This window comes from Mus caroli, chromosome 4, assembly GCF_900094665.2.
Source record: "Mus caroli chromosome 4, CAROLI_EIJ_v1.1, whole genome shotgun sequence".
NCBI lineage: Eukaryota > Metazoa > Chordata > Mammalia > Rodentia > Muridae > Mus > Mus caroli.
This window is the reverse complement of record NC_034573.1, coordinates 90577093-90602031: the sequence shown is the minus strand read 5'-3', so window position 1 is coordinate 90602031 and position 24939 is coordinate 90577093. Positions and strand designations below refer to the sequence as shown.

The 24939-nt window shown below is 40.7% G+C and overlaps 1 protein-coding gene across 6 annotated transcripts in view; it reads right to left on the bottom strand.

The window, feature by feature from the left end:
- Patj (PATJ crumbs cell polarity complex component) overlaps nt 1-24939 on the bottom strand; it is a 314627-nt gene that overhangs the window by 232501 nt on the left and 57187 nt on the right. For 5 of the 6 annotated variants that reach the window (XM_021159452.2, XM_029475856.1, XM_029475854.1 and 2 more), the window contains 3 exons: nt 21062-21196; nt 12288-12449; nt 7894-8025 (listed from right to left, as the gene is read on the bottom strand). In XM_021159452.2, the coding sequence (XP_021015111.1) occupies nt 7894-8025; nt 12288-12449; nt 21062-21196 (429 nt within the window). Of the gene's footprint in view, nt 1-7893; nt 8026-8262; nt 8283-12287; nt 12450-21061; nt 21197-24939 lie in introns of all 6 variants that reach the window. The other variant, XM_029475857.1, reaches the window with a different exon arrangement.

Sequence of the window (24939 nt, the reverse complement as noted above, 5' to 3'; positions counted from 1 at the left end):
GTGTCAATCATGAGGCACTCCTGAGGAAGGGCTGTGACTTCCATCTAGTAGTCTGGTCCCCACATGGACAGCAGAACGGAGTGAGAACTGAAACAGCCATGTTTGGCGGTGTGAGAGACTTGTAATGAGCTGCCTCTCAAGACTGAGTTTCTTTCTGAAGTTGTCATTCTGGTTTATGGTGTAGGAGTCCGGGAAAGACCTACTAACTCACTGGGATATCTAAACAGTGCACCACACACATAATTACAAGGTACTATACAGAAAATGTGAGCACCTTGTACCAATGTTTTAGCTCTCTGAGTTCATTTAACAAACACTAACGGGCAGTTTGTCTACTTATACAATACTTACCAAAGCTAATACAACCAGCAGATCCCTTCAGGCTCCTCTCCTTAGAGTTTACTAGGGTGAAGCCTAACTGACATGACCATATTTATTAAAGGGAAAATTATCCCGGAGGCAACCTGAGTCCAGATGACCAGCATTTGTTGCACATGACTATTCTCTTTTGTCCCATTAGACCAATAAGAGTTCTTTCCAAACTCATATTCCAAATGCACAAAATTCTTGCAAAATTCTGCATCAAACCTGGCTTAAGGTCTTTAAGTCCTCATGCTAACTTCATCGCGAGCAGCTTCCTTACTCAGGTAAATTGTTGATCAGTGCTAGCTGGATTAAAAACTGATACAGTCTCTTTGATCTCCTATTATTCTGACCTGCTGCACTGAGGGCTTTGGAGGTTGGTCATCATCCCGAACACAGTACAAACTCAGATGTGAGGATCAAGTTCCCTCTACTTAGCCACTCCACAGGTGAAAAGGGGTGCATAAGTCATGAAAGGACTCTCCTGCAGGCTCAGTCAATCCATTGCGTGAACACATTTGCCAAATGGAGCAGCTTACGATGACATAAAGGATGTAGAGTTTTACCACAGAGGCAAAGAAAGCAAGTCCTTTGAGGAAGAAACCTTTAGTCCCATGGCACTAGAGTTTACAGTACCTTGATGTTCATAAAATAAATGTGGAGAAGCATCAGGAAAGGCAAAAGTAGGCTTTGTCAGTTCCCCCAAGTCCTTTAAGCAAACAGTGACTTTCAAATGCAGTTGTGTGCTTTGAGCAATAGCAAGCTACATACATGCCTTGTGTGCAGAGATGCCAGGTGCCAACAGTTTCCTTAAAGCTTGCCCAAGCATCACAATGAAAACTATATAACTTGTCATATACCAATAACTTCCACATTTTATACTTTAGAAAAAAAGGAGAGTTTGCAGCTGATTTATTTATGTTATTGCTATGTGGTAAAATTGTGTCATTATTTCCCAAATCTGTAAGCTAGGTCCTGACACTTACCTAGAATGACCATAAAGATGTTAAGCTTCTAAGAACTACTAAGACTATCAACTGACAGCAGCATTCACTCAAATTGTCAATTCACTTGACAAAGAGCAAAGTCCTAGCATGTCACTTCATTTCAGAGCTCAAGTCTTCATAAAGAACATTCAGATTGGTGGAAGAATTAGGAATAGACTGATGCACACTGATACCAGAGTGAATATTAATACTCTACTCTCTTAGCTACAAAAGACAATAAATTACCACTAAAATTACAGTTGAAACAAAATTGATAGTTATATATTGCTATCACTTAGTCCTTTCACATCATGGAAAACCATTAATTTCATGAATTACACACCTGCTTATATTTTCCAGGAGAATCATCTGAATAAAGAAATGGTTCCACATAAGATGTCAATTATAATTCATCTCAACTCTTGTGTCTCAAAATGGTGTTCCAGCAATTTGGTAAAAATGCATCAAAACTGAAAATGTACGTGCTCCTGAGGGTAGCATGCTCTTTTCTAGAAACTTGTCACTAGCTTAGCTGTCACAGTTTTATAAAAGACTATGGCAACAATCCACTACGGTCTCATTTAGCTTACACCACGTGGGTACAGGAAGCTAGCTGAATAAATTATTGTCTACCCACAATAATATATTATGTAGTCATTAAAAAGGACTAGGTAGCTCAATAAATACTAAAGTAAAAGAAGATGTAATTGGTTACAGAAAGCAAAGTACTTAGCATATGGATGCTATATCTCACTTATGTGTCAAAAATGTAAAATTTATATAACAAGAAAACTATTATTTATATAATGCTCTGTTTATAAAACACATCTTAGAGGAAAGACATGAAATACAATGGATTTTCCTGGAAGAGCCATGAGTGACTGTCACAAAAGGCCTGGGTGTGCTTTTGAATTTTTTACACGATGTACATATATTACCAACTTTAAAAACATTTTAATGTGCTCAAAAATCCAAAGATACTTTTAAGTTATAAATAAAATTGATATCCCCTTCCCTTAAGCTTTAAAAGTCTATGTAAAGAGAGTTTTGGGGCTGGACACGTAGCACAGTGTAAGAAGCCTGCTTGGCACACTCAAGGCTCTGGGTCTTTCTCTCCCGGACTGCAAACCAACCAGAACAACGGAGACTCTGAGTTAAGGGACAAATTTGTGCATAAAGTCCTCACAGATCCAAAGGCAAACTGTTCTGGGCTCAGCAGTAGCTTCTGCTCACTCTGTTCTGCTTTCACAACTCAGTTCATGGCAACTGCTTCCTCAGGAAAACTATCTGCACTTGCTGTTGAAGGTCGTCATCTGCCTATGGCCTTTCACAGGCTTGCAGCATTACGACTATATTCACATGTGACTGGACCCCACAACAGCATCTGTCTATGGCCTTCCAACATTCTCACAGCAGGGCCGACATCCTTATGTGACTCAGCTCTCACTGAGACAACACAAAGTCTTTCCAAAATACCTGCTTTGGCCAAGATTGAGTCATTCAAGAGGGAGAAAAATGAAGAATAGGATGGGGGGGGATTATTGGTTAATAAATTATCCCTTCTAAATCACTGAAATTTAAAAGTACCAAGGATGGCAACGTCATGGCTAATGTCAAACATTTTCAGTGAATTATAATCATGAGGGGTTATTCAAAGTTCAGCATAAATCAAAACACTAGAAAATATCCACTTGCTTCGTTTAAATTTATAGGGTCAACTGAAGGTAAAATCCACATAGTTCAATCTTTGCAAGCTTTTGGTAGAAATCAGAAGTTACAGACTCTCAGGCTACCAAACTGCTTGATTAAGAGATGTTAACCCATAAAAACAAGCTTCCAAACTAGAAGTCAGTTTCTTCTGAAGCACCAGCTCTTACATGGTGCAGAAGGACACACTGCATTAACTAATCCTTAATATTTATCCAATTTTCATAGAGCAATAAAAGGAGAATGCTATTTAGCAGCTTACTCTTTTTAAAATAATTTTCCAATGAGAAAAAAAGTAATATTTACTATAAGGATTCCTATTTTTTAAAATGCATGCAAAATACCCATAAAAAAATAACATCATACTATATTTAAAAGCAATGGGATGTCAGACCAATTGCTTGAGTTCAAATTTCCCTTCTTTTGTATTCCTGTTGTACAAACTTGGACTTAACACCTGACTTATCTGTCCCTCAGTTTCCTGGCTAAATGGGGATTACATGGTTCTTGTGAGAAATCTATAAGCTAATACATGTAAAACAGAGACTACCACTTAATTAATAATAATTGGCACCTACTACTACTGTTACATTTGTATTAGTGCTGATATAAATGAGTATTAGTGATATTCCATGGAAATAATATTCAAAGGAATGGTGAGTTTACATATAAAAAAGTAGAGGAACAACTAAAGACAACTAAAGTACAAACTGGAACCTTCACTGACAGACTTAAGATGCTACGAAGAATGCAGCCAGAGCCAGAAAACAGACAGTGGGCAAAGTGCCAGCTGTACAAGCCTGGCCTAACATCCTGCCCGGGATAGAATGGACAGGAAAGGCGAGCCTACTCCAGAGAGGTCTCCACACACACCTGCACACCTGGGATCATGCTCTCATGTGTAAGTGCACATGCACACACATGTACACACATGTATACACATAGTAAAAAATGTTAAAAATTTGTAAACTTATGGACAAATTTCCCAGGTGCTCTGATGCTTTGAGAAAGAGCTGGCTGTCAAACTTCAATGCACTGTCTCCACCACTCAATCTTACAAGCCATGGAGGTTCACATGAGCACCCAGAACAGGATTTTACTCAGACTCTGTGGGGAACAGACTTGACTTTAGCTCATATCATCGACAACAAAAGCTTTATCCTAAAATCCAACCTGTATTATAATTACTGTTTTCTCTTTTTCCTTGTCCCAATCTAGTGTCAAATATATGGCCATGAGCTCCCACATTCACTCTTTGTCCCCCGTGTCAGACTCTACTCCCTCATTTCAGAGCAGGCTACTTGGCTTTATCACACTAGACAATGTCCGTTAATACTAGGACAGCCAATGCTGAGACAGCCACCCACCCCATCATCCCATGGGTCAATTCACTTAATCTGTTCACTCATACTTTCCTAAGGTGCAGCTATATTGCATAAAAACTAAACTTTGGAGCACTAATTCTCAGGGTGACTCACATATGGCTCTCTGGAATAGCATGATATAATATGATCTCATGGTTAAATTCCAACTCCATTAAACAAAGGTATTTACTCATTAATTTTCCTAACCTAACTATATAGCTAAAATTTATATAGTTTGAACACACTGCAGTGTGGTACTCAATCAAAAGATGGTATCAATAATTGTTGTGCTGATTTTGTAAACTGAGTGATGGTTAACAATGCTTACATTTTCTTTCTTTTACAGACAAACAAGATTTTCTTTCCTTTACAGACAAACTTAATCCATATGATCTTTTGCATGTGATATCACTATACCTGTCCTAGAGAAGTTACATCAAGAAGACAGATGTACACATTTTTCAGTTCTTGGGGCAGAGAAAAATTCATTAACTAGAAAAACAGTTAACTGAAATTAGTACTCAAAAGGAAAGATGCAACCTCTTCAACACAGCCCTTACCACATAGAAACCATCCCTGGTTCCTAAGGCTAGAAACTGCTCCAGTGTTCCTACACTACTACTCAGTTTAGACATGCTAAACCCGGGACGGCAGAATCTCCTTTGGTCTTTTTCAGTCACCTAAAAAGTTTACACAAACATATCAGATATGGAAATCCCAGGAGCATGGCCTCTAAAAGCATCTGCTACTCCTCTATGTAATTTTGGAAAAACTATTTTTCAAATTTAGAAAATTTTACCTGATTATAAGGGTCATACAATTAAATAAATTAATGAACTTACCACAAATCAAATTTTAAACTGCATTTCCCTATTATCTGAAGGCTTTAATGGGAAATGGTTTTTCATACCCCTGACAGATGATACCTATGCACTGTACCCAACTGTGAGAGCACTTAGCATCTTACTGAGGGAAAATACCCAGCATAAAAGCGAGTGTGTTCCTTCCAAAGTGGGGCTATAGAAGACATGAGCTGTTCCATTTTATCTGAATTAAAGTAACATTAAGAAATTAAGAAGCCTTTTATCAGTTCTCCAAAACATACAAAGACAGAAGAATTTTCTAGTACTATTTTTTACAGCAGAATTACATCATCCAACCTGAATAGAAATCAGTGTCTGTTCAGACAGAGTGAGGAGGTGCAGGAAAAACAAACAAACAAACAAACAAACAAAAGGAGATGTTTATCAATGACAATATTCAAAATAGAAAACAACAGAATCCAAAATGCATTCCTCTGAGAGCATGCTGAGAAAACAATCCACACTAGAACAATCGTTGTTAAAAGCACCAAGCTCAGAACTGGCAGCAATTTCCTGCCAGAAAACTGAGGGACTCCCAAGTTTTCCCTCTTTTTAGAATGCTATCAAGCTCAGAAACATTTTTATGCTTTAAGATGTGTAACACTAAAAACAGGAAGTCTGGGCTGAGAGTGTAGCTCAGGGCTGTAACTGTTGGTTAGCTGTCTGAGTTACACAGCCCTTAGCAGTGAAAATAGACAAATCAATAACTACTTATAGCCTGCAGTTGTTCTAAGAAATCGACAATAAAATATACTTATCAATTAACAGTGAAAATACACAGAGATCTCTGAAATTGTGAAAACTAGCTGACCATCAAAATCACATTTAAAACGTGTTTGCAAATTCAACCTCAGAACGGAAATGGTTAACAAATTCACACTGACATTCGTTCATTTAACCTCAGTTGAGTTTTGGCTGATCTAAATTTTACTGAGTCTTTTATTGACTACTTATTAGGGGATAGGTGACACTTCTAAAGTATAGTATATAGGGAACCAAGAGTTCTTACGAGAATCCTACAATTAGATACTTCCTGTTGCCACCATTTCCCAAAATGCTCATTTCAAATCAACAACTCATATAATTCAATAATATTCTAAAAGGAAATTCTAAGAGCAGAGGCCTATCTGGCCCAGAAATATGCCAGCAAAAATATAATTTAAATCTTACATAATGTTCTGAGTATTTTTCTTGTACTCTGTTCTCTATCTCATTATTATATGAAGCAGTGATTTCAGACACTGGAGACGCTTCAGCAGCTAAGAGCGCTTGTTGTTCTTGCAGAAATCCCAAGTTTCCTTCCTCACATACACGTCATCTCACGACTCTCTGGAACTCCAGTTCCGTGGGATCAAATGCCCTCTTCTTACCTCTACAGCTACCAGGAACACGTACCGTGCACACAGACCATGACAGCAAAACATTTATAACCATGAAATACATGTTTCAAAGAAAAGATTCAGAGAAGCAAGCTGGCTCAGTGGGTAAAGGCACTAGGGGCCAAGTCTGACTGCCTGAGCTGTATCTTCAACAAGACCTATGTAGTGGAAAAGAGACCTGACTCCCACAAGTTGCCCTCTGAACTCCATGAGGTGCTAAGGCACGTGCATGCACGCATTCCCACACCATCAATTCGATGAATCAATGAGTGGATGAATGAATATAAATAAACCTGGTTTTATATAATTTTGCATTTTATGTGCTTTCACAGAGTCCATCTTGCTGTATTCATATTGTATTTAGGTTACACTAAAGTGTGTACCTTAATAGTAAAGGGATTTGTTGTTCTAGCTTTAATTTCCCTCAGTGATCACAGGTCCAGTGCAGGACAGTAGGTGGTAAGTTGCTATAATATAAAGGTGTCCTACTGTGTGCTCCAGTGCTCCCAACCCTGTATCAGTAACCTTACTTCTGTCAGAACTGGAGCCATAGTAAATATTTAACTACAAAGGTGTTATGCACCATCAGCAGACAGTTTCACCAAGAATATTTCTATTGAGTTCATTAAAACTGGCAGGTAAGCAAAGCCATAGAAATCTTCATATGACAGGAAGGATGCACAGGAGAGCGGGGATGTTGCTCATGTGCACAGGTCTCTTTCTGTTTGCTTCTGCTTTAGGAGACACGGTCTCATTACATAACCCAGATGGGCTCTCAAATACAAACTAGCCTTGAACTGACTCTGCTCGTGCCTCAGCTTCCCAGGTTCCTTTTGGAACTTACTGTGAAAATGGAGATGATTAGATAACTTATACACAGAAACAACCTAGGCGAATGCTCTAAATGAGTATATTTCACAGTACATGAAATATATTTCAATAGCACTGGACCCATTTTTCACAGCTCACCAAGTTCTAGTCTCTAAAAGCATCGACTTTTATCATTGCTGCTTCATTGCCTTATGCACTAAGAGCTACCAGCCTCAAAGAAAGCACCAGAATGGGTAATACTCCTCCTTTGCAATTCAGTTTTGCTTGAGTTTGGTGAATGCTTTAAACAATTACTAGTTCATGCAATGCCAGCATAAACCAACAGTCAAAAACAAACAAACAAACAAACAAACGATCAAAGCCATAACACAAAGCAAACCCCGTCCAGCAGGCCCCATACCTGATAATCCAAAATACTGAATCCTAAGCCTTTGCAGTCTTTCACCAGCTCCACAGTCTTGACTTCAGGAGACCACAGGGCTAATTCTCCATCATCATCATCTTCAGTGTTGACATCTACATTGTGGTCAACCTGAAAGAACAAGGACAGTAAATGCTGGGGCCACTGTCCTTTCTGTTTTAAAAAGAACTCAGTCTCTTTTCAAACTGGGAAGTGTCTTTGGCATGCGTAGTTAGCTTTTGCTCTTTGTAGAGGGGCATGCACTGGGTGCTCACACTCAAGGTCAAAGCTTCATGAAACACCCAGACAGTCACAGCGCAGAGCTCTCACACACTTCTCAAATGGTTCAATGCAAGGGTTAACACTGACCTCTTATACTTCAATGAGCTCTGTCATCCCATTAGAAGCATAAAAGGAAAAATAGGTAATTTAAATAAAAATATAAACTTCATGCAAAATAGAGGCACGTAGATATTTTAAAAGCAATACTATAATCATAATTTTAGTCAGAGACAGAAAGAGAGAACAGTCAGGGCTCAAGGAAACCAGTCCAGAAGATTCCAAGGAAGTTTTACTAGAACAGAACAAGAAGAGGGAAGGGGAAGAGGAGATGGTGCTTGCTGGCTGGGGCAGCAGAGGTGTGGCAGTGTTAGTTAGCATCAGCCACCACCACCAACACTCCCTGAGCGAGCACTGGGGAATCCACCAAGTAGGAACAGGGAAAAACTTGGCCTTAGAGGAAGTCAGTTAGTTCAAATGCCCAGCACACAGGTTCTCTGCTAATTCCCATATCCTGACATTCCTCTCTTCCAGACTCCTGGTCCTTTTAGAGACTCATGGAAGTTAAACGAGACAGATCTACCCCAGAGGACATTTCTAGCACAGTTTTGTTTTCCTCCAAGCTAATGCTTCCAAAGTACTTTATCCTTCACAGCCTAAACAATTAAGTTTTTTGAAGCAGTCTTACTCAGTAGTTCAGGCTAGCTTGGAACTCACTAAGCAGCCCAGGCTGGCCTCAAATTTACAGCAATCCTGTCCCAGTCTCCTGAGTGTTGGGGTTACAGGCATGAGCCACATATATGGCTAAACAACAGCTTTCCGAAGCAGATTTCTTAGAATCTTTGACACTCTCAGTAAATAAAATGAAAACGTGTCATTCCTACAAACAGAACTGAGAGACTGGTATAGGGAAATCACTGAACAGCACCAATGGGAGGGCTCTATAATGGGGAAGAGTAAATGAGAACTGGTTCAGAGAAAATTATTGTTGCATAGCTATGGAACACCCACTACACGGTGGATGGGACCTAAACACAGGAACAATTTCTTGGTTCTTGACTGACCAAACCTGAGCTAAGGGAATAGTCCCCAGTGCTAATCTCCACATATTTCATCTTAATGTGAGGAATTATTTTTTATTATTTAAAAAACATTACTTTTGTACATGTGGATGCACACGCTGCGGCCTATGTGTGGACACACATGCTGGGGCCTATGAGTGGAGATTGGAGAACAACTCAGTTGAGTCCATTTCCTCCTTCAACTTTCCATGCATTCCAGAACTGAAACCTGCCAAGCCATCTCATCAACCTGGGAAAGAATACTTTGAAAAAGAAAATACTGCTATCTTCCAATAAAATGTCGCAAAGGCTAGTGTGATTGGGATAGCATGGGTATACACTCACTGACCAATGAGAATTAGAACTGTTGCAGTGTCACCTAACCAGAGAGCTTAACAACATAAAGACAGAGCCGGAGCGATGCGCCAACAATTAAAAGTACTTGCTGCTCTTCTAGATCCAAGATCTGTTCCCAGCGCCGCCACTGGGCAGCTCGCACCCACCTGTAACTCCAGCACAAGTGGATCTAACCACCCTCTTTTGACCTCAAAGGGCACACACTGAGCATACATTCACAAAGACACACATCTGTACACATAAAAAAACCCTGAAATTTAGAAAAAATACAAGATTTTATCAGGATAAATGAAAAGCAGAGAAGACGTGAAAGAGCCAACATTTTAAGAGCACACATATAACCACAAAGCACAAGCATACAGAGATTTCATGGCACCCTGTGTGCACAGTCTGCACTGGACTGGACTGTATCACTGATACATCAATTCTGCATAACTGCAGTCTTTACAGAAAAAGAAAGCCATCAGCCAACAGGCAGCAGTGTTGACATTTGGCTGCTGTTCACCACTCTGCAGGATGGTGGATGGGAGCACAGAGTCAACAAGCTGGGCTGATGATTGATACCTGACAGAATTAAACTGAAGGTCTATTTTTCAAGCTTCACCGGGAAGGCACCACACACATTACAGTTTACTAAGAACAGTAAGAGCTACACAGTATGGTATGAGACCCCTTCTTGAAATTTGTGTTGTTTTGTTTTGAGAAAGGCTGTACTCTGTAGAGATCCTGGAATTTAATATGTAGACCAGGTTGGCTTTGAACTCACAGAGCTCTGCCTGCCTCTGCCTCCCAAGGGTTGAGATTAAAGTCATATAACACCTTAATTTTTTTTCTTCTTTTTCATTAAAACAAGTATCAGAAGATGGATGGTGGTCATTCACACTTGTAATCCCAGCACTAGGGAGGCAGATGCAGGCAGTTCTCTATGAGGCCAGTCTGGTTTACAGATCAAGTTCCAGGACACCTAAAGCTACTCAGAGAAACCCTGTCTGGGAAAAAATAAACACCACCACCACCACCACTACCACCACACCCCACACCCCCATCCACCCACCACCACCACCCTGCACACACACACACACACACACACACACATCCCACCAGGGATTAGCCAGGCACAAAACACACATCTATGTTAGCCCAGGAGAGACAGAGGCAGGATTGTGAGTTCAATTCAAAGCCAGTCTTGGGCTAAAAACCAGGCCTAGGCTACCTGGGCTATATAGTGAAGGGGGAGGGAGGGAAAGCTGTCAATCAAGAATCATAAGTTCCTCTTTTATATGTAGTATAGAAAACAGCAACACAAGATTGCAGAAAGTTTTAAGAAATGGCCTATGCCCAAAAGGAGTTGACAACCTTCTTAGAAAGCATGATTTACCCATGCTCAAGGATCTATAGACAGCACCAGACTGTACAGAGGTTATGGACTTTCTGGTAATTTAGGCAATCAGAGTCAAAGCTGGTGGGTGGGAGGCTTCAGGAATGGCACCGCTGACGTTCATGTAGCTCTCCACCTGTGGGTATAACGCTAAGAGCTTGGCACATATAACTTTATTTCCTTCTCACAGGAGCTCCTGAGAACTCCAAGTTCTGTATGTAGTCCCTTTTATCTTAGTTACTTTTTAAATGTTTTGATAAGATACCAAGACCAAAGTAACTTATCAAAGAACGAGTTTATTTGGGACTTACAATTTCAGAAGTTGAATCCATGACCACCATGACCTAGAACAGCAGGCATGGCACTGGGACAGTAGCTGAGAGCTCATCAGCTCAGCCACAAGCATAAGGCATAAGTGGAGGGGTGGAGAGGGAGGGAGAGTGCTGGCAATGGCACGGGCTTTTGAAATGTCTAAGCCTGTCCCTAGTGACACACCTCCTCCATCAAGGCCACACCTCCTAATCTGTCCCAAACAGTTCTACCAACTGTGGACCAAAGATTCAAACACGTGAGCCTACTGGGGTCATTCTAATTGAAACCATCATAGCATCCTTCACACTAGAAACAGGAATCAAGGTCATCTGCCCAAGATGCACAAACACAAAGTATGTAAGAAGGGTTAAGGTGCACACAACTTCAAAGATGAACTCAGTTCAATTATAACTCAAAGGGTAGGTAGGTAGGTAGGTACAAAGAAAGGCCCTGCATTAAACTGTTCGTGTCTGGCAAGAAGGGGAAGTGGCATAAAGAGGATGCTCCAAAAGGCATGTGATGACGACATACATCCTAATACCTCCCCACAACTGCAGTGCACTTAGCTAAGACACCAGCAGCAGAGGAAGTACTGACCTGTGTTCTGACCTTCTGTGTTTATAGTAGCTTCTAACCTCACCCTGAAGCTTATCAGAATTCTTCATATTTTTAAGGGTCTCAGAAAGAGAAGACTAAGATAGTAAATACTCACCAACAATACACCTTTGTTTGGATGGAATAAGTTGAAATAGAAGGAAAAGCTACAAATCAAGACAATTTTAAAAAATAGTTGTTTCCTAAAGGGTTTTCTAAAATCAGACTGATACACAACACTGTCACTGACATTACCAGGGAGTTCTAGAGAGCCAAATGTAAATTCAGAATTTGAAACATTCGACATGTTGCTTAGCCAAATAAAAATGAGTAGGGTGTGGCCGCTTCCCCTCTTGATACTGGAACACCCTCTCAATAGGACACATCCATAACGGCCACACAGCCCTTTGTACCTCGGCCTCAAGAAGAGCAGGCTCCATGGTTCTTGGCTCATCAACTGAGGCCTCATCATCAAACAGCCGGCGGCAGCAGACCAAGGTAAATGGTGGGGGCACTTCTTTAAGGAAGGAGACTGCTTCTCGGCGAGACTTCCCATAAAGCTGCATGCCGTTGACCTAGGATGAAAGGGCTGTCAGCTGTGAATAGGTGCAAAATTAAGAAGCAACAAAAAGAAAACAGGATGATGTTTCACTGTTCTTGTAAACAAAGGCCCTAAAATTATTCACATCATTTTATTAATAATCTAAAACATCTAAATTAAGGGTGAGATTGACAAAAATTCAGGCTACATCTTGATTGAAATAGAGAGAAAAAAATATAAAATGTGTGCCAGGCAGCACCATTCCTGGGTAGGAGATCTAATGGTTCACATTTCTGAGGTTTCTCCTTGACATAATCCAATAATGCAATCTTTCAGCTTTCTGTCACTCCTTAAATGCACTAACTGTCCCTGCCAGCCTCCTAACACTCAACTCCCTCTGTGTTGTCACTGTAAGTCTATTTGCCTAGCAACATCTGAGCACATCTGATACAGAGCAGTTGGAGTTTACTGTCAGAGCATCCTTCCTCCATGAGCACACACAGCATCACCTTAGCACACACATCTCTATGAGTAACAGGTGTCGCCACCATCCCTTCCATCCCCATACACTGGGCTAGTGCAGCATCACAGAACTGTACGGTTCCCAAGTCCACGGCAGTGTGACCTACCTTTCAAAAAGAAAATCTTCCTTGTTAATTAATGATTAATCCCTATCAACAAATATATATATATACATATATATATATATGTGTGTGTGTGTGTGTGTGTGTGTATATATGCATGCATAAAACTTTGAACCAAAGATGATTTAGAAATCTCAATTGGGTGTCTTGTGATTTTTCACATATAGTTTTAGCTACAAGTCTTCTCAGGTCAGATAACAGGTAGGACTGACCATAACAGGAGCACCCTTTCTACAGATATACCACTGCACCAGAGAGAACACAGGAGAACACGGAGTTGCTGGAAGCACTCTGTCAGCTGTGGCAGTGCTTGGAGTCATCTGTCCCTAGCAACCACTTTCAAGTTGTGACACATCCAGTACTTAGCCATCAAAGCAGACATATCACCCTGTTCCTCATTATTCAGACACAGAGTAAAACAGTAATGACAAAAACACCTCATGGAGAATCTCAATCTCTCTCTCCTACTCTGCCTCTCTCAAGCCATTATGACGACGAATGAGTCTGAAGAACAGCAGACCCAGGAGCAACCAGTCTTCTTTGGAAGAATTCAAGTCAACCTCCACACAGAACACTGGTCACATCAAATCCACAATACTAGGCTATGAAATAAGCACAGAAAGCTCTCTAGTCAAGTGGACAGTAACCTCTATTAAATACACAAAGAGATACAATGGAAATAGAAACTCTAACCATATACAATTATTAGTTTGTGCTTCAACAAAATAGAAAGTCACTTATCAGGTTGTTATCTTAGAATACCTATAAATATTTATTTAGTTCATTATTTATTCATTTGAATTGTCTCCACTTATTATAGCAGTGCCTGGTAGTCCTCTTCACTACCTACTGCTAAAAAGATTGGTCACATTTCCCATTACCAACCCCTAGCTAAGGGGATTTATGGCTGCTGTAAATAGCTATTCTGGGCTGAGACTTGGCATGGTCCTCCAACCCCAAAGCATATTTGTGTTTCTGATTTTAAGCTCTAAGAAGTACATTAAACACATTGGGGGTGGAAGAATAAATGAGGAGGAAGGAGAGAAGGCAAGAACAGGAGATGGGGGGAGAGGGAGAGGGGACCAGAGAGACCAACCAAAAGTTTATGTGGACAACTTCAAAGTTTTTCTTTTAATGTGTACATTCACTTAACTTGGAATTTTTATTTTAGAACTTTTAATTAAGAATTCACAATATTCCTGGCAGTCCTTGAGCCTGAGACCTTCTTTTAAGTGATACTGAGTCTTAATTATACAGACTTGTTGATTAGAAGATGCACGTGAGTAGAGGCTTCCAGAACAGACTTTACACATAAGCTTGTTATTGTCAGTCACAGTGACAACAAAGCCAATCCCCTTTGTGACAGAAACTGTAGATTACACGAATGGCAGCTCTTTAGACTCTCACAAACATACAGTGGAGGAAGAGGAAGAAACTGATTTTCTTATATGTTAAACAGCATAGGCAGGGACACATGCCAGGCAAATGCAGAACCCAATCGAAGGAACTATCTACAGCTAGCAAAATCAAGCCCCAGCTAGAGCACAAGGCAAATCACAGTCAGCTACTATCAACCTGAGTCACACCCATATCCCACACCTGTGATTAAATGAAAACATATTCTTATGGTATTTCTGTGATTTTTAAAGAAACCAAAATTCCAAAACTGTCACATCCTTCTGTATCTCAACTTTCCTTACCAGAATCTACTTTAGGTGTCAAATTATTGAGGCCATGACTAACACTGAGAACAGAGCACTTGACTCCCATGCAGAAGTCTAAGCTTGCTCTCCAGCACATCTTAAAAAAAGAAAAAGAAGAGAGGTAGAAAACACCTAGAGGTCCATCCTCAGTAGATGCAACTGTGATATGCAAATATATGGTGGGGAGAAGGGAGAGAAAGAGAAGGATGGTTTGATTACTATAAAGGGAAGGTGAGAAGAGCTGTCTGATGTGAGCAGCCTGCCCTGCCAACTGAGGCCATGGGGAAATCCTGGCCCATGTTGCAGCTTTGGGCCATATCTAGGTCTGTGGTCATGCAGCAGCTGGGGCCTGTGTTGATGGTCATAGCTCATATCACTACTACAGACCATGTAGACATCCGTGATGTGGGCTGCCGCATGGGACCATGTCATAGGCTGTGCAGAGCTGGCCCTGCCCATCACTGGCTATGGCACTGAGGAGAGCTAGCCCCAACCCTCACTATCTATAACACTCAGAAAAGCAGGCCCTTTACCATGCCCGAGTAGCACAGTAGAGTTGGCCCTGAGGTTGTGAGCACAGGAGAGCCTGACCTGCTCCTTGCCTGCTGCAGCATTGGGTGAGCTAGCCAAGGCAGTCCTGGGAAGCTCGCCCTGATTGTGTAGGTGTGAGAAAGCTGGTGGGCTGACCAACTCAATTAGCACCTAGGCCCTGACCCAGATCTATCCTATCTATGAACTGCTGGAGCTCGTGAAAGTATTGATCATACAAATCCAAAGCTACAGTAGCTCCTTGACATAGGAGAACATCAGCATATCCAAGAGGAGTCTTGGTGAGAATCCAATATTGTTAGTGTAGCAGAAGTTAGAGGCCTCAAACCAGACCAATGAATGACACACTGCAATGAACATTTGTAAGTAAAGATGTGTAGACAAAGGGGTATATTGTGGGACACACTATAGCTTCCACAAGGAGATCTTTTATTTTTTTTATTTGGTTTGTTAGTTGATTGGTTGGTTGGTTGGTTGGTTGCTTGCTTGGTCAACTGGTTGGCTGATTAGTTGGTTGGCTAGTAGGTAGTGCTTTTGTTGTTGTTGTTCCTTTGCTGTTGCTGTTTTTAATTTTTAATTTTCTTTTGGGAGAGAGAGGTTGCAAGGGCAATACAATGGGATGGAGAAATAAGTGGGACTGGGATACATGATGTGAAATTCACAAATAATAAAAAGTTAAAAAAAAAAGAGTGAATGAGAAGAAAGTAAAAAATGTTTATGAAATTGTGTTAACTTTGTGTTAATGTTAAAAAGTCATTACCCCCCCTTCCCCCTAAATGTTTACACTCCTATTACAACACTTAGTTTTTCAGGTAGAGGCCCAGAATATTCTAACCTTAGATAAAGAATAGAGAAGTATGTTGACAAGGGTGGGGTGGATGGGGATGCTGTGTTCAGTCTACTTTAACTCGTCCAACACTGCTCTAACATCCAGCACACAGCAACTACTTTACACTCCGGGTCCCTGGATTTCACATGTAAAAAGTATCCATTGGTAAACGTAGTCACATATAACTTACCATCTATAACTATAAAATGAGCTATCAATTAAACTGATTTTATTCTTTCTGCATCTTTCAAATATACCTTGTTTCTCAATTGCAAATAAAAACATATCACATCAATGGTCTCTACTCCACGGATTAGTCTCAAAACTATGACCATGCCTTGCCAATCAGGAAAGACATAATCTTAGGCACAGAAAGAGAACGTTAGTTATCCAGTAAAATTCATGGCATAAATTTCCCATATGCAGTTCAAGGTCACTCTTGGCAATGATGTAAAAATAACTACCTTTCCCCCATAAAGAATGATGAGTATTTGAGGAGATGGGTAGGTTTAACCTGGCTTAACTGATACAGAACACACACTCTTATCAAAACATCAGGCTATCCCGTTGATAGGTACAGCCTACTCAACATATGGTGCTGGCAAAACTGCATTTCTACAAAAGAATGAAAATTGACTCTTTTCACCTTGTACAAAAGTCAATTTAAAATGATTAAAGATCTTAATTTCAAATATGAAACACAGAAACATCTAAAAAAAAATTGGGGCTAGCCTTCAGGATACTGGGTTAGAGAAGAGCTTTGTGAATAGAACACAAATAGCAGAGACACTAAACCCAAGTGTCAACAAAAGGATGCATCAAAATAAAAGGTTTGTGAGAAGCAAAGGAAATAAGGAGGAGTGCAGAGAGCCTAAAGAACACCTTTACCAACTACACTTCAGCCAAGGACTGATACCAGATTTAAAAAGAACTGTAGACATCTAATGCCAAGGAGACTGTTAAGCAATAGAAATGAACTGAAAAGATACTTCTTAAAAAAGGAAACACCAATGACCACTGTTCCTAAAGACATGTAATATCCCTAAGTCACCAGGGAAATGCCAATTAGAACTACAGAATGGCTCTCATCGACAGACCTGAGAGCAGCTCCTGAGAGGGGCTGCAGATAACTCTCTGTGGTGGAAATCAGTGTGGAGGTTTCTTAAAATTACAAACAGACCTACACTTGGATCCCACGATTTCACACCTTGGCACATACCCAGAGAATTTCATACCTGGACAAAGAGATGTTAGTTAGTACTCCCGTGTCCATTGCTACCTTATCCACAACAGCAGAAAAGCAGAACATAGTTCCCCAATGGTGGATGGGTAAGAAAAGCAGGTACATATGTAAGATGGAATACTATTCAGCTCTCAAAAAAAAAAAAAATGTAACTACAAAATTTTCAGGAAAATGGGTGGGCTTAGAACGTATAATATTAAGTGATATCACATAATCTCAAAAAGAAAGAAAAAGCATATTCTCCCTCATATCCAGAATGTAGGTGATAATACATATATATGTAAACTAATATATATGTAAGCACACTGTAACATATAGAAAAGAGAACAAAAAATATTAGGGAATAGGAAAGGAATAAATGTAGATCATTATAACACAAGTTATAAAAGAGAATATAAAGCTAATTGCTTTTCTAGTTCTAATTGTCATGGGTTTTTAGTTTTTCATAATAGGTAAATGCATAAAAATGTATTCAACGGTGAAATTGTAAAATTCAATGGGAAGCTACACACCTTCCGTTCCAAATGGCTATTCAACTATCTAGGAATTTGCTGAGATGTATAGACTTGGGTCTGGTTAATTTCTGTGTATGACTTTTACTTTGAGATTTTTAATAAATAATAAAGTTTATAAATAAAAAATAATAAATTAATAAAATAAGGGCTGGTATTAACAAAAAATAAGTTCCCTGGGAGTGAACTTATACCTAGCATACATAAGGTCCTGGATTCAATCACCAATACAAATAAATAAATAAATAAACAAGCAAGCAAGCAAGCAATTTACTACATCTTACAATAGGATTCTAAAACCTTGTCCTCCCACACTTAAGACAGAACTTTATATCTGTTCATATCAGTCAAAAATTCAGCTCACCATTTCTCAACACGCTGCTTTGGGTTGGTGACAACTACTAATTAACCGCAGGTGCATCCAACCTATGTGTCATCCTTATCATTTCACTTTGATCAAACAAATTTTAGAAATGGCTAAAATCAGGAACCAGAGCTACGAAGTAGATTTATTAATTGCCTTGTAGTTGAATGTGAAATTCTCCCCATAAGCTTCTGTGTTTGAATACTTGGCTTCCAGACGGCAGGGCCGTTTGGAGAGGTTCTAGAAACTTTAAGAGGTAGAGGAGCCTCACTAGAAAAGTAGTTCACAAAATACCCATGGAAGGAGTTACAGAGACAAAGTTTGGAGCTAAGACAAAAGGATGGACTACCCAGAGACTGCCCCACCCAGGGATCCATCCCATAATCAACCACCAAACCCAGACACTATTGCATATGCCAGCAAGATTTTGCTGAAAGGACCCTGATATAGCTGTCTCTTGTGAGGCTATGCCAGTGCCTGGCAAACACAGAAGTGGATGCTCACAGTCANCTATTGNATGGATCACAGGGCCCCCAATGGAGGAGCTAGAGAAAGTACCCAAGGAGCTAAAGGGGTCTGCAACCCTATAGGTGGAACAACAATATGAACCAACCAGTACCCCGGAGCTCTTGACTCTAGCTGCATATGTATCAGAAGATGGCCTAGTCGGCCATCATTGGGAAGAGAGGCCCCTTGGCCTTGCAAACTTTATATGCCCCAGTACAGGGGAATGCCAGGGCCAAGAAGCAGGAGTGGGTGGGTAGGGGAGCAGGGCGGAGGGAGGGTATAGGGAACTTTCGGGATAGCATTTGAAATGTATATAAAGAAAATATCTAATAAAAAAAAAAGAAAAGATAGAAAAGAAAAGAAAAGAAAAGAAAAGAAAAGAAAAGAAAAGAAAAGAAAGGAAACGAGAAGAAAAGTAGTTCACTGGTTATGGACCTTAAGGGTTTATAGGCTGGCCCCATCTCTCATTCAATCTATGATTCCTTAACTGCAGGTGCAAAATGACCAGCTGTCTCACGCTCCTGGCACCATAGCTATCCCACCATGATGGATTAGACCTCCTCAAACTGTAAGCCATAATAAAAGAGTGATGGAATGAACGAACAACGGAGAGTCAGGAAACATGAGCATAGATATTGTGCTGCTAGCTAAGCAGGAAGCTGAGAAAGTCAGCATCCTTTAAATCTCTCAGAAGGCCACTTCAAGGCAGAGTTGCTTAGAAACCAGGTTATTACACTGTGGATCACAACCCTGTATCTACAACTGAACTTAGGGCCATGAAAATACCAATAGTAAGATTTCAGAAAATACAATAAACACAAATAATTTAAAATCGAGGCTGTAATAAAGTCAAGCTTTCTTCTGGCTCCTAGTCCATGCTGCAGAACCTCACCTTACTGTGGCCTTGGTTGTGAGCATACACCATGCACTGGACTATGCATGTCACCATGCCACACAACACCAACAAACACTGCCTAAAACAGTGGCTCAAAATGGGAACCAAGCTGTTAATAATCACCGTGCTTTTACTTATAGAAATGTCAAGTTTTAGCTGTCAATATAGCTAGGTGGGTAGAATACTATCCTACCATAGTAGAGGTCCCAAGTTTGATCCCCAGCACCACCTAAATTGGGGACTGGAGGCATGCAGACATGAAATACAATGGTTAAATTATTTCTTGCCATCATTCCTCAGCCTATAAATGTCAAATTAGTATATAGTGACATTAGATTACATTCAAATGTTTGATTTTTTAAAATTGCTGTTTGAGTTGTTGACTTGAGCATCATTAAAAATTGTTAAATGAATTTTGGCTTGGGATTAGGATAGAATTTTGAACAATTTCTGAAATAGTCCTAAACATCTGCTACTTTGTACTATGTATTTAGGCAAAACAACATACTTAGTATTGACAATTTTAAAATCCAAACATTGATCAGATCTGGAAAATACTGAAGATGCTCTGCTCCTGCCATATCAAAGTCAGCCAGGATTCAGTTCTTCCTATGAAAGTAGCCAAGCACATCCATCTCAGGATGTAAACCAGCTTTCATCTTTAATACGTGGCAAAATAGATGCATACCAAAGAATTATTATAATATAAATTAATGATTTATTGTCAGCAAATATTTTTTATACCTGTATCTACAGGATTGTGTAAAAATTGCCCAGGTAATAAAGACTTCGGCCCCAAAACTGCTCTGTACTGACACGAGACTTGTAGCCTGAGAAAGCTATTGGAAATCGCCCTACAGGGGAATCCCAAGAGGACAATCTTACAACTACACACAAGCTGGATGTTGTTCCACTCTTACCCTTACAGAAACAATCCACAGAGGCTGAAAATAAATATGATTATATGCTGCCAACAAGAACCAGGGAACATGGGGCTGGTAAGTCGGCAAGGCATTTAAGAGAATCTGTTGTTCTTGTAGAGAACATCGCAATTTGATTCCCAGCACCTAAAGTCCTCTTCTGACCATCAAAGGCCCTAGGTACATATATAGTGCACATATATACATGCAGGCAAAACACTCATATACATAGGCCAAATGTTTTTGTCAATCATTTAGACAAAGATCCAAAAGGATGCTCAAAGGACTTACAAGCTAGAAAAAAGTAAATAAATAAATAAATAAACCCAACAAAAAACTAAAAATGTGCTACCTACTTCTGTATTACCCAGTAAGCTGTTGGTATAAATGCCTGGCATTAGTGACACTGTCAATCAGTGAACACAACTTCCTAGAACCTAACATTTTTGCCATGTATTTTTCTTCCCTTGTATGTTTTACCTCAAGAAGTTCATCCTCTGGCTGAAGGAGGTTCAGGGTATCCACAGGACCCCCAGGAGCGACTGAGGAGATATAGTGGTGCCCGTCGAAGGAGTCGACTTCCATACCAAGCCTGAGCGTGTGGATAGGCAGCAGCTGCAGAGAGCACAGAGCAATGATAGCAAACACAACAGAGACAGGCCAGCTGTTAGTAAACCCCCCATCACCTGTCATTTAGCCACTGAAACCGTATTTATCTGACCCCAAAACTAAAATCCTAAGATTCCCAACACAGGACAGAAGTGCTAAGTAAAGTTATGAAACCACCTTCCTTCCTATTGCAGGACAAACAAGAGTCTGCGCTCTCTCCCCAGTATACACACTATGTTCCCAATGCTGTCGTGCCCCGCCTCAGAACACCCTGCTTCCCCTTTGTTAGCTAACTAACCTCCACTTACACCTTAGCACCACATCCCGAGTTAATGAGCATCCAAGGGAGGTCAGGACCACCGTGAACACACCTCAGTCTCAGATCAACTCACTGACTTCATAATATTCTTCGTTCTCTCTTTCACCTGCTTTTGTTTTAAGACAGGATGCCATGTAACATAGGATGCCTTCAGCTCACAGTCCACGTGGCCTTTCCTATCAAACGCTACAGGCAGGCACCAGCACATGCACATACAATTCCATTGTCTTGATGCCCCAGAACAGTAGGCACTGAAGATGACTCACTGGATGGGATGTGCACTGTGCACACACGCCCTAACACACGTCCCTGCCTAGTGAGTCAGATTTCATAAGAACATGTCTTCTTTGGGAGAAACAATCATTTCTACTCTGGGATTACTTCTGCTTGTTTGGAAGAACTCTTGTGGGCTAAGACATGAGTCAATGTTGAAAGACTCAGTATCAAAAAGATGAGTATCTTAGCTGCATTCATCTTTGTTGGCTATAAGACTTCGGGACACTCACCAAGCTTAACTTTAAAGGTGAAAGTAATGAATCTTGCTGTAGCTGTCTACGCTCAAATGAGGCAAATGCCATGTTATTTTACTTTCTCGCTACTGACAGTCTGCTTATCTACACATTAGGGCCACTTCTAATTATTCTAGACAAGGTGACAATCCTCTCCAGGTGGCAGTGCATCTCCAGTGCAGCTTTCCCCATCGTTTTCCAGTTCTCTGTGATTCCTCATCCCTCACAAGTTTGCTCTAAGTCACAGTGTTGCACAGGACTTGGTTGCCATCCCATGAAAGTCATGTAGACGAATGTCAAGTAGCATGCAGTCCACCTGACTAACAGTTTATAACAAACACAAAGAACTTGGGGCCCAAGGCTAGGTTTCTGAAACAGTTATTCTTAACCACCAAGTATTCTGGGCTATTCTAGCCCCTACATGTACAATTGGGTTGCTTACGTTAGTCTCCCTATGTGACTTATTTCCCACTGTTGCCACACCAAGCTCTCATGTAGTAACTATCAAATCACGGCTATCAAAGTAGGAGCTGGGTCATTTACTCGGTGGCTCATTCAACTGAGGTGAACCAAGACTCTCAGGTAAATGTTTCTGTAATAAGTTTCCCAACCAATTCATGGGCCCTTCCTTGGTGAGCCACACACCACAAAGAGTGCATTGTTATGTCTACCCAGAGACCATCTCCCTTGGGGAGCTGGAGCTATCTTGCACAGAAGTATAAAAGCAAATTGTTCAATTTACAGAAATTCTGAAAGATGGCTGTAAAATATAGCTAATTTGGAATTAAGTTGTATAAAGTTGCAATTAAATCAAATTACAAAGAGATGTAGGAAGTACTCAAAAGTCATCAAATCCTAGTTACTTATTATATTTTATTCTTTTACTCCCCTGATTGTAAGACATAAATATTCCCACACCTCAGAGAATATCCATCAGATGGACAGCTGAGGCAAAGTGGCAGATGAAATGATTGGTTTGTTTAGTTGCCAAACTCAGCTGGTTCAGGTCCTGGCCTTGCAGAGGAGCCTGTGATAATAAAGTGGTATGTGTGAGCTGCTTTCCAATTCAGTAGAGCAGCGATGTCACTTTGGCAGCCTAGAGCCGGCCAGGACAGATACTGGTAAACGCTGCAAATTGGGGTGGTTTCATTCTCTTCCTGAAAGCTAGCCCTCCACCATGACATCACTGACCTACCACAGATCCAGGTTATACTTCTAGGCCGTACATTGCAGATAAGGCATTGAACAACAAGAAATGCAAGGCGGATGGCCTTCAGAACCAACATCCACTATAGCAGGAAAAAGGAATGCCTGAGTAAACGATCAGCGACAACATGCATGGAATGAGCCTACAGAGTAAGTCATGCAGAGAGAGCAATGCAGCCAAGCGGGGCTGCTAGTGACAAGCAAGTGTGTGCGACTTCTAGCAAGCACCGCAAGGAGATGCTCTGGGTCTTAACACAGGGAGACAACTGGCAGAGGTCACTTTGTAAAACTGACCAAGTAAGTGCAGAGAGAAAGAGGCCTGTGAAGAGATACTTCAACAATAAAATGATCAGCCCTATGAAGAGTCTGCTGGGGGCGTTGTAGAAGGAAAACTGTTAAAGCTTGTATGGGAGCAAGTGAGTAGATGGTGCAGTGATTATTTCTACATGAAAATAACTACCCAAGTTACATTAAAAAACATTGCTGTCCATCCTGAGAAACTTTTACCACATATCCCATCAAAGGTTAAGCATAAAAAGATAAAACAAGGGAAGTGTCTCTAATCTCCCTTCTAGTCCTGCCCATCCCCCTTGTCAGTGGGACACTAAAGCTAAGAATAGGCTAGGTACAGAGACTCACTCATGGCATCCATGGCTCTCCACAGACAGGGCTGAGCCCTTGAAGGCTATTTTTTCATATATCTGTAAATGCCATGTGCTGTCTAGAAAACTTAATCTGCAAACAAACTACATGCTTCATCTTCAATCACGGTGAACCAGAAATGATGTTTACAAAATGTGTCAATCCGGGGGAAGCCTACCTAATATTAGCTCTGAATCTAAAGTGGAGTGCAGCTGGGTTTGTGGGATGTCATGTTCATTGCTGTAGGCGTCTCTGCGGGAGCAGCACTGTTTAATTACCTGTCCCATCTGCATTTAGCAGCCAAAAAAATCAGCCACTTCATCTGTCTTCTAGTTGTCCACCCCTTTGGTACACTGAGTTCTCAGGCAGAGCAGAAAGCACTAAAATGACAGGCGTGGGTGGGTGCAGCAGATGACTGATGGCGTCACACACATTCCTTATCATGGCTTTGATGCTTCCTCAATTTGGCTTTCCTGGGTTTTACAGAAACTGACAAAGCTAGTGAGTAGTAGCAATGTTCTGCCCAGGATCAAGTTCTCTTGATCCTGCCCTGACAGGCAAAGGGCACAAATATAGAAATGGATGGATCTGAGGAAGGTGTGACCAGTGGGTGTACTGTCATTGTAAAAAGGACACAGAGGAGACTGAGAAAACTGGAGCCTTCAATCCAACAAAAAGACCTGTCATGAAGCAAACCACAGCGCATGTACTCAACTAAGAGCGCTACTTTTAGGATCTGAAAACAAGACAAGCAAATGCTCAAGTGGAAATATATAAGCTATCACTCCAGGGCAGAAAAACTTCTGGAAAGGATTGCTCTAAGGAGGTGTCAATAGGGTGGGGGAAGATATCTCCCAAAAAAGAACTCAAAATAAAATAGAACAGAACAGAAGGAACCCCAGGGTCGGTGCTCATCAGATGCATGCACACAGTAAGTAAAAGTATTAAAGACCTATTCATGTTCAAAGTACAAAGTTACTAAATTTAGTGTGAACAAAAATCAAACATTCCAAGATGAAGGCTACATGTCTTAAAGAAAGAGGATGGCTTATCCATCAGAAGGCAGGCAATCA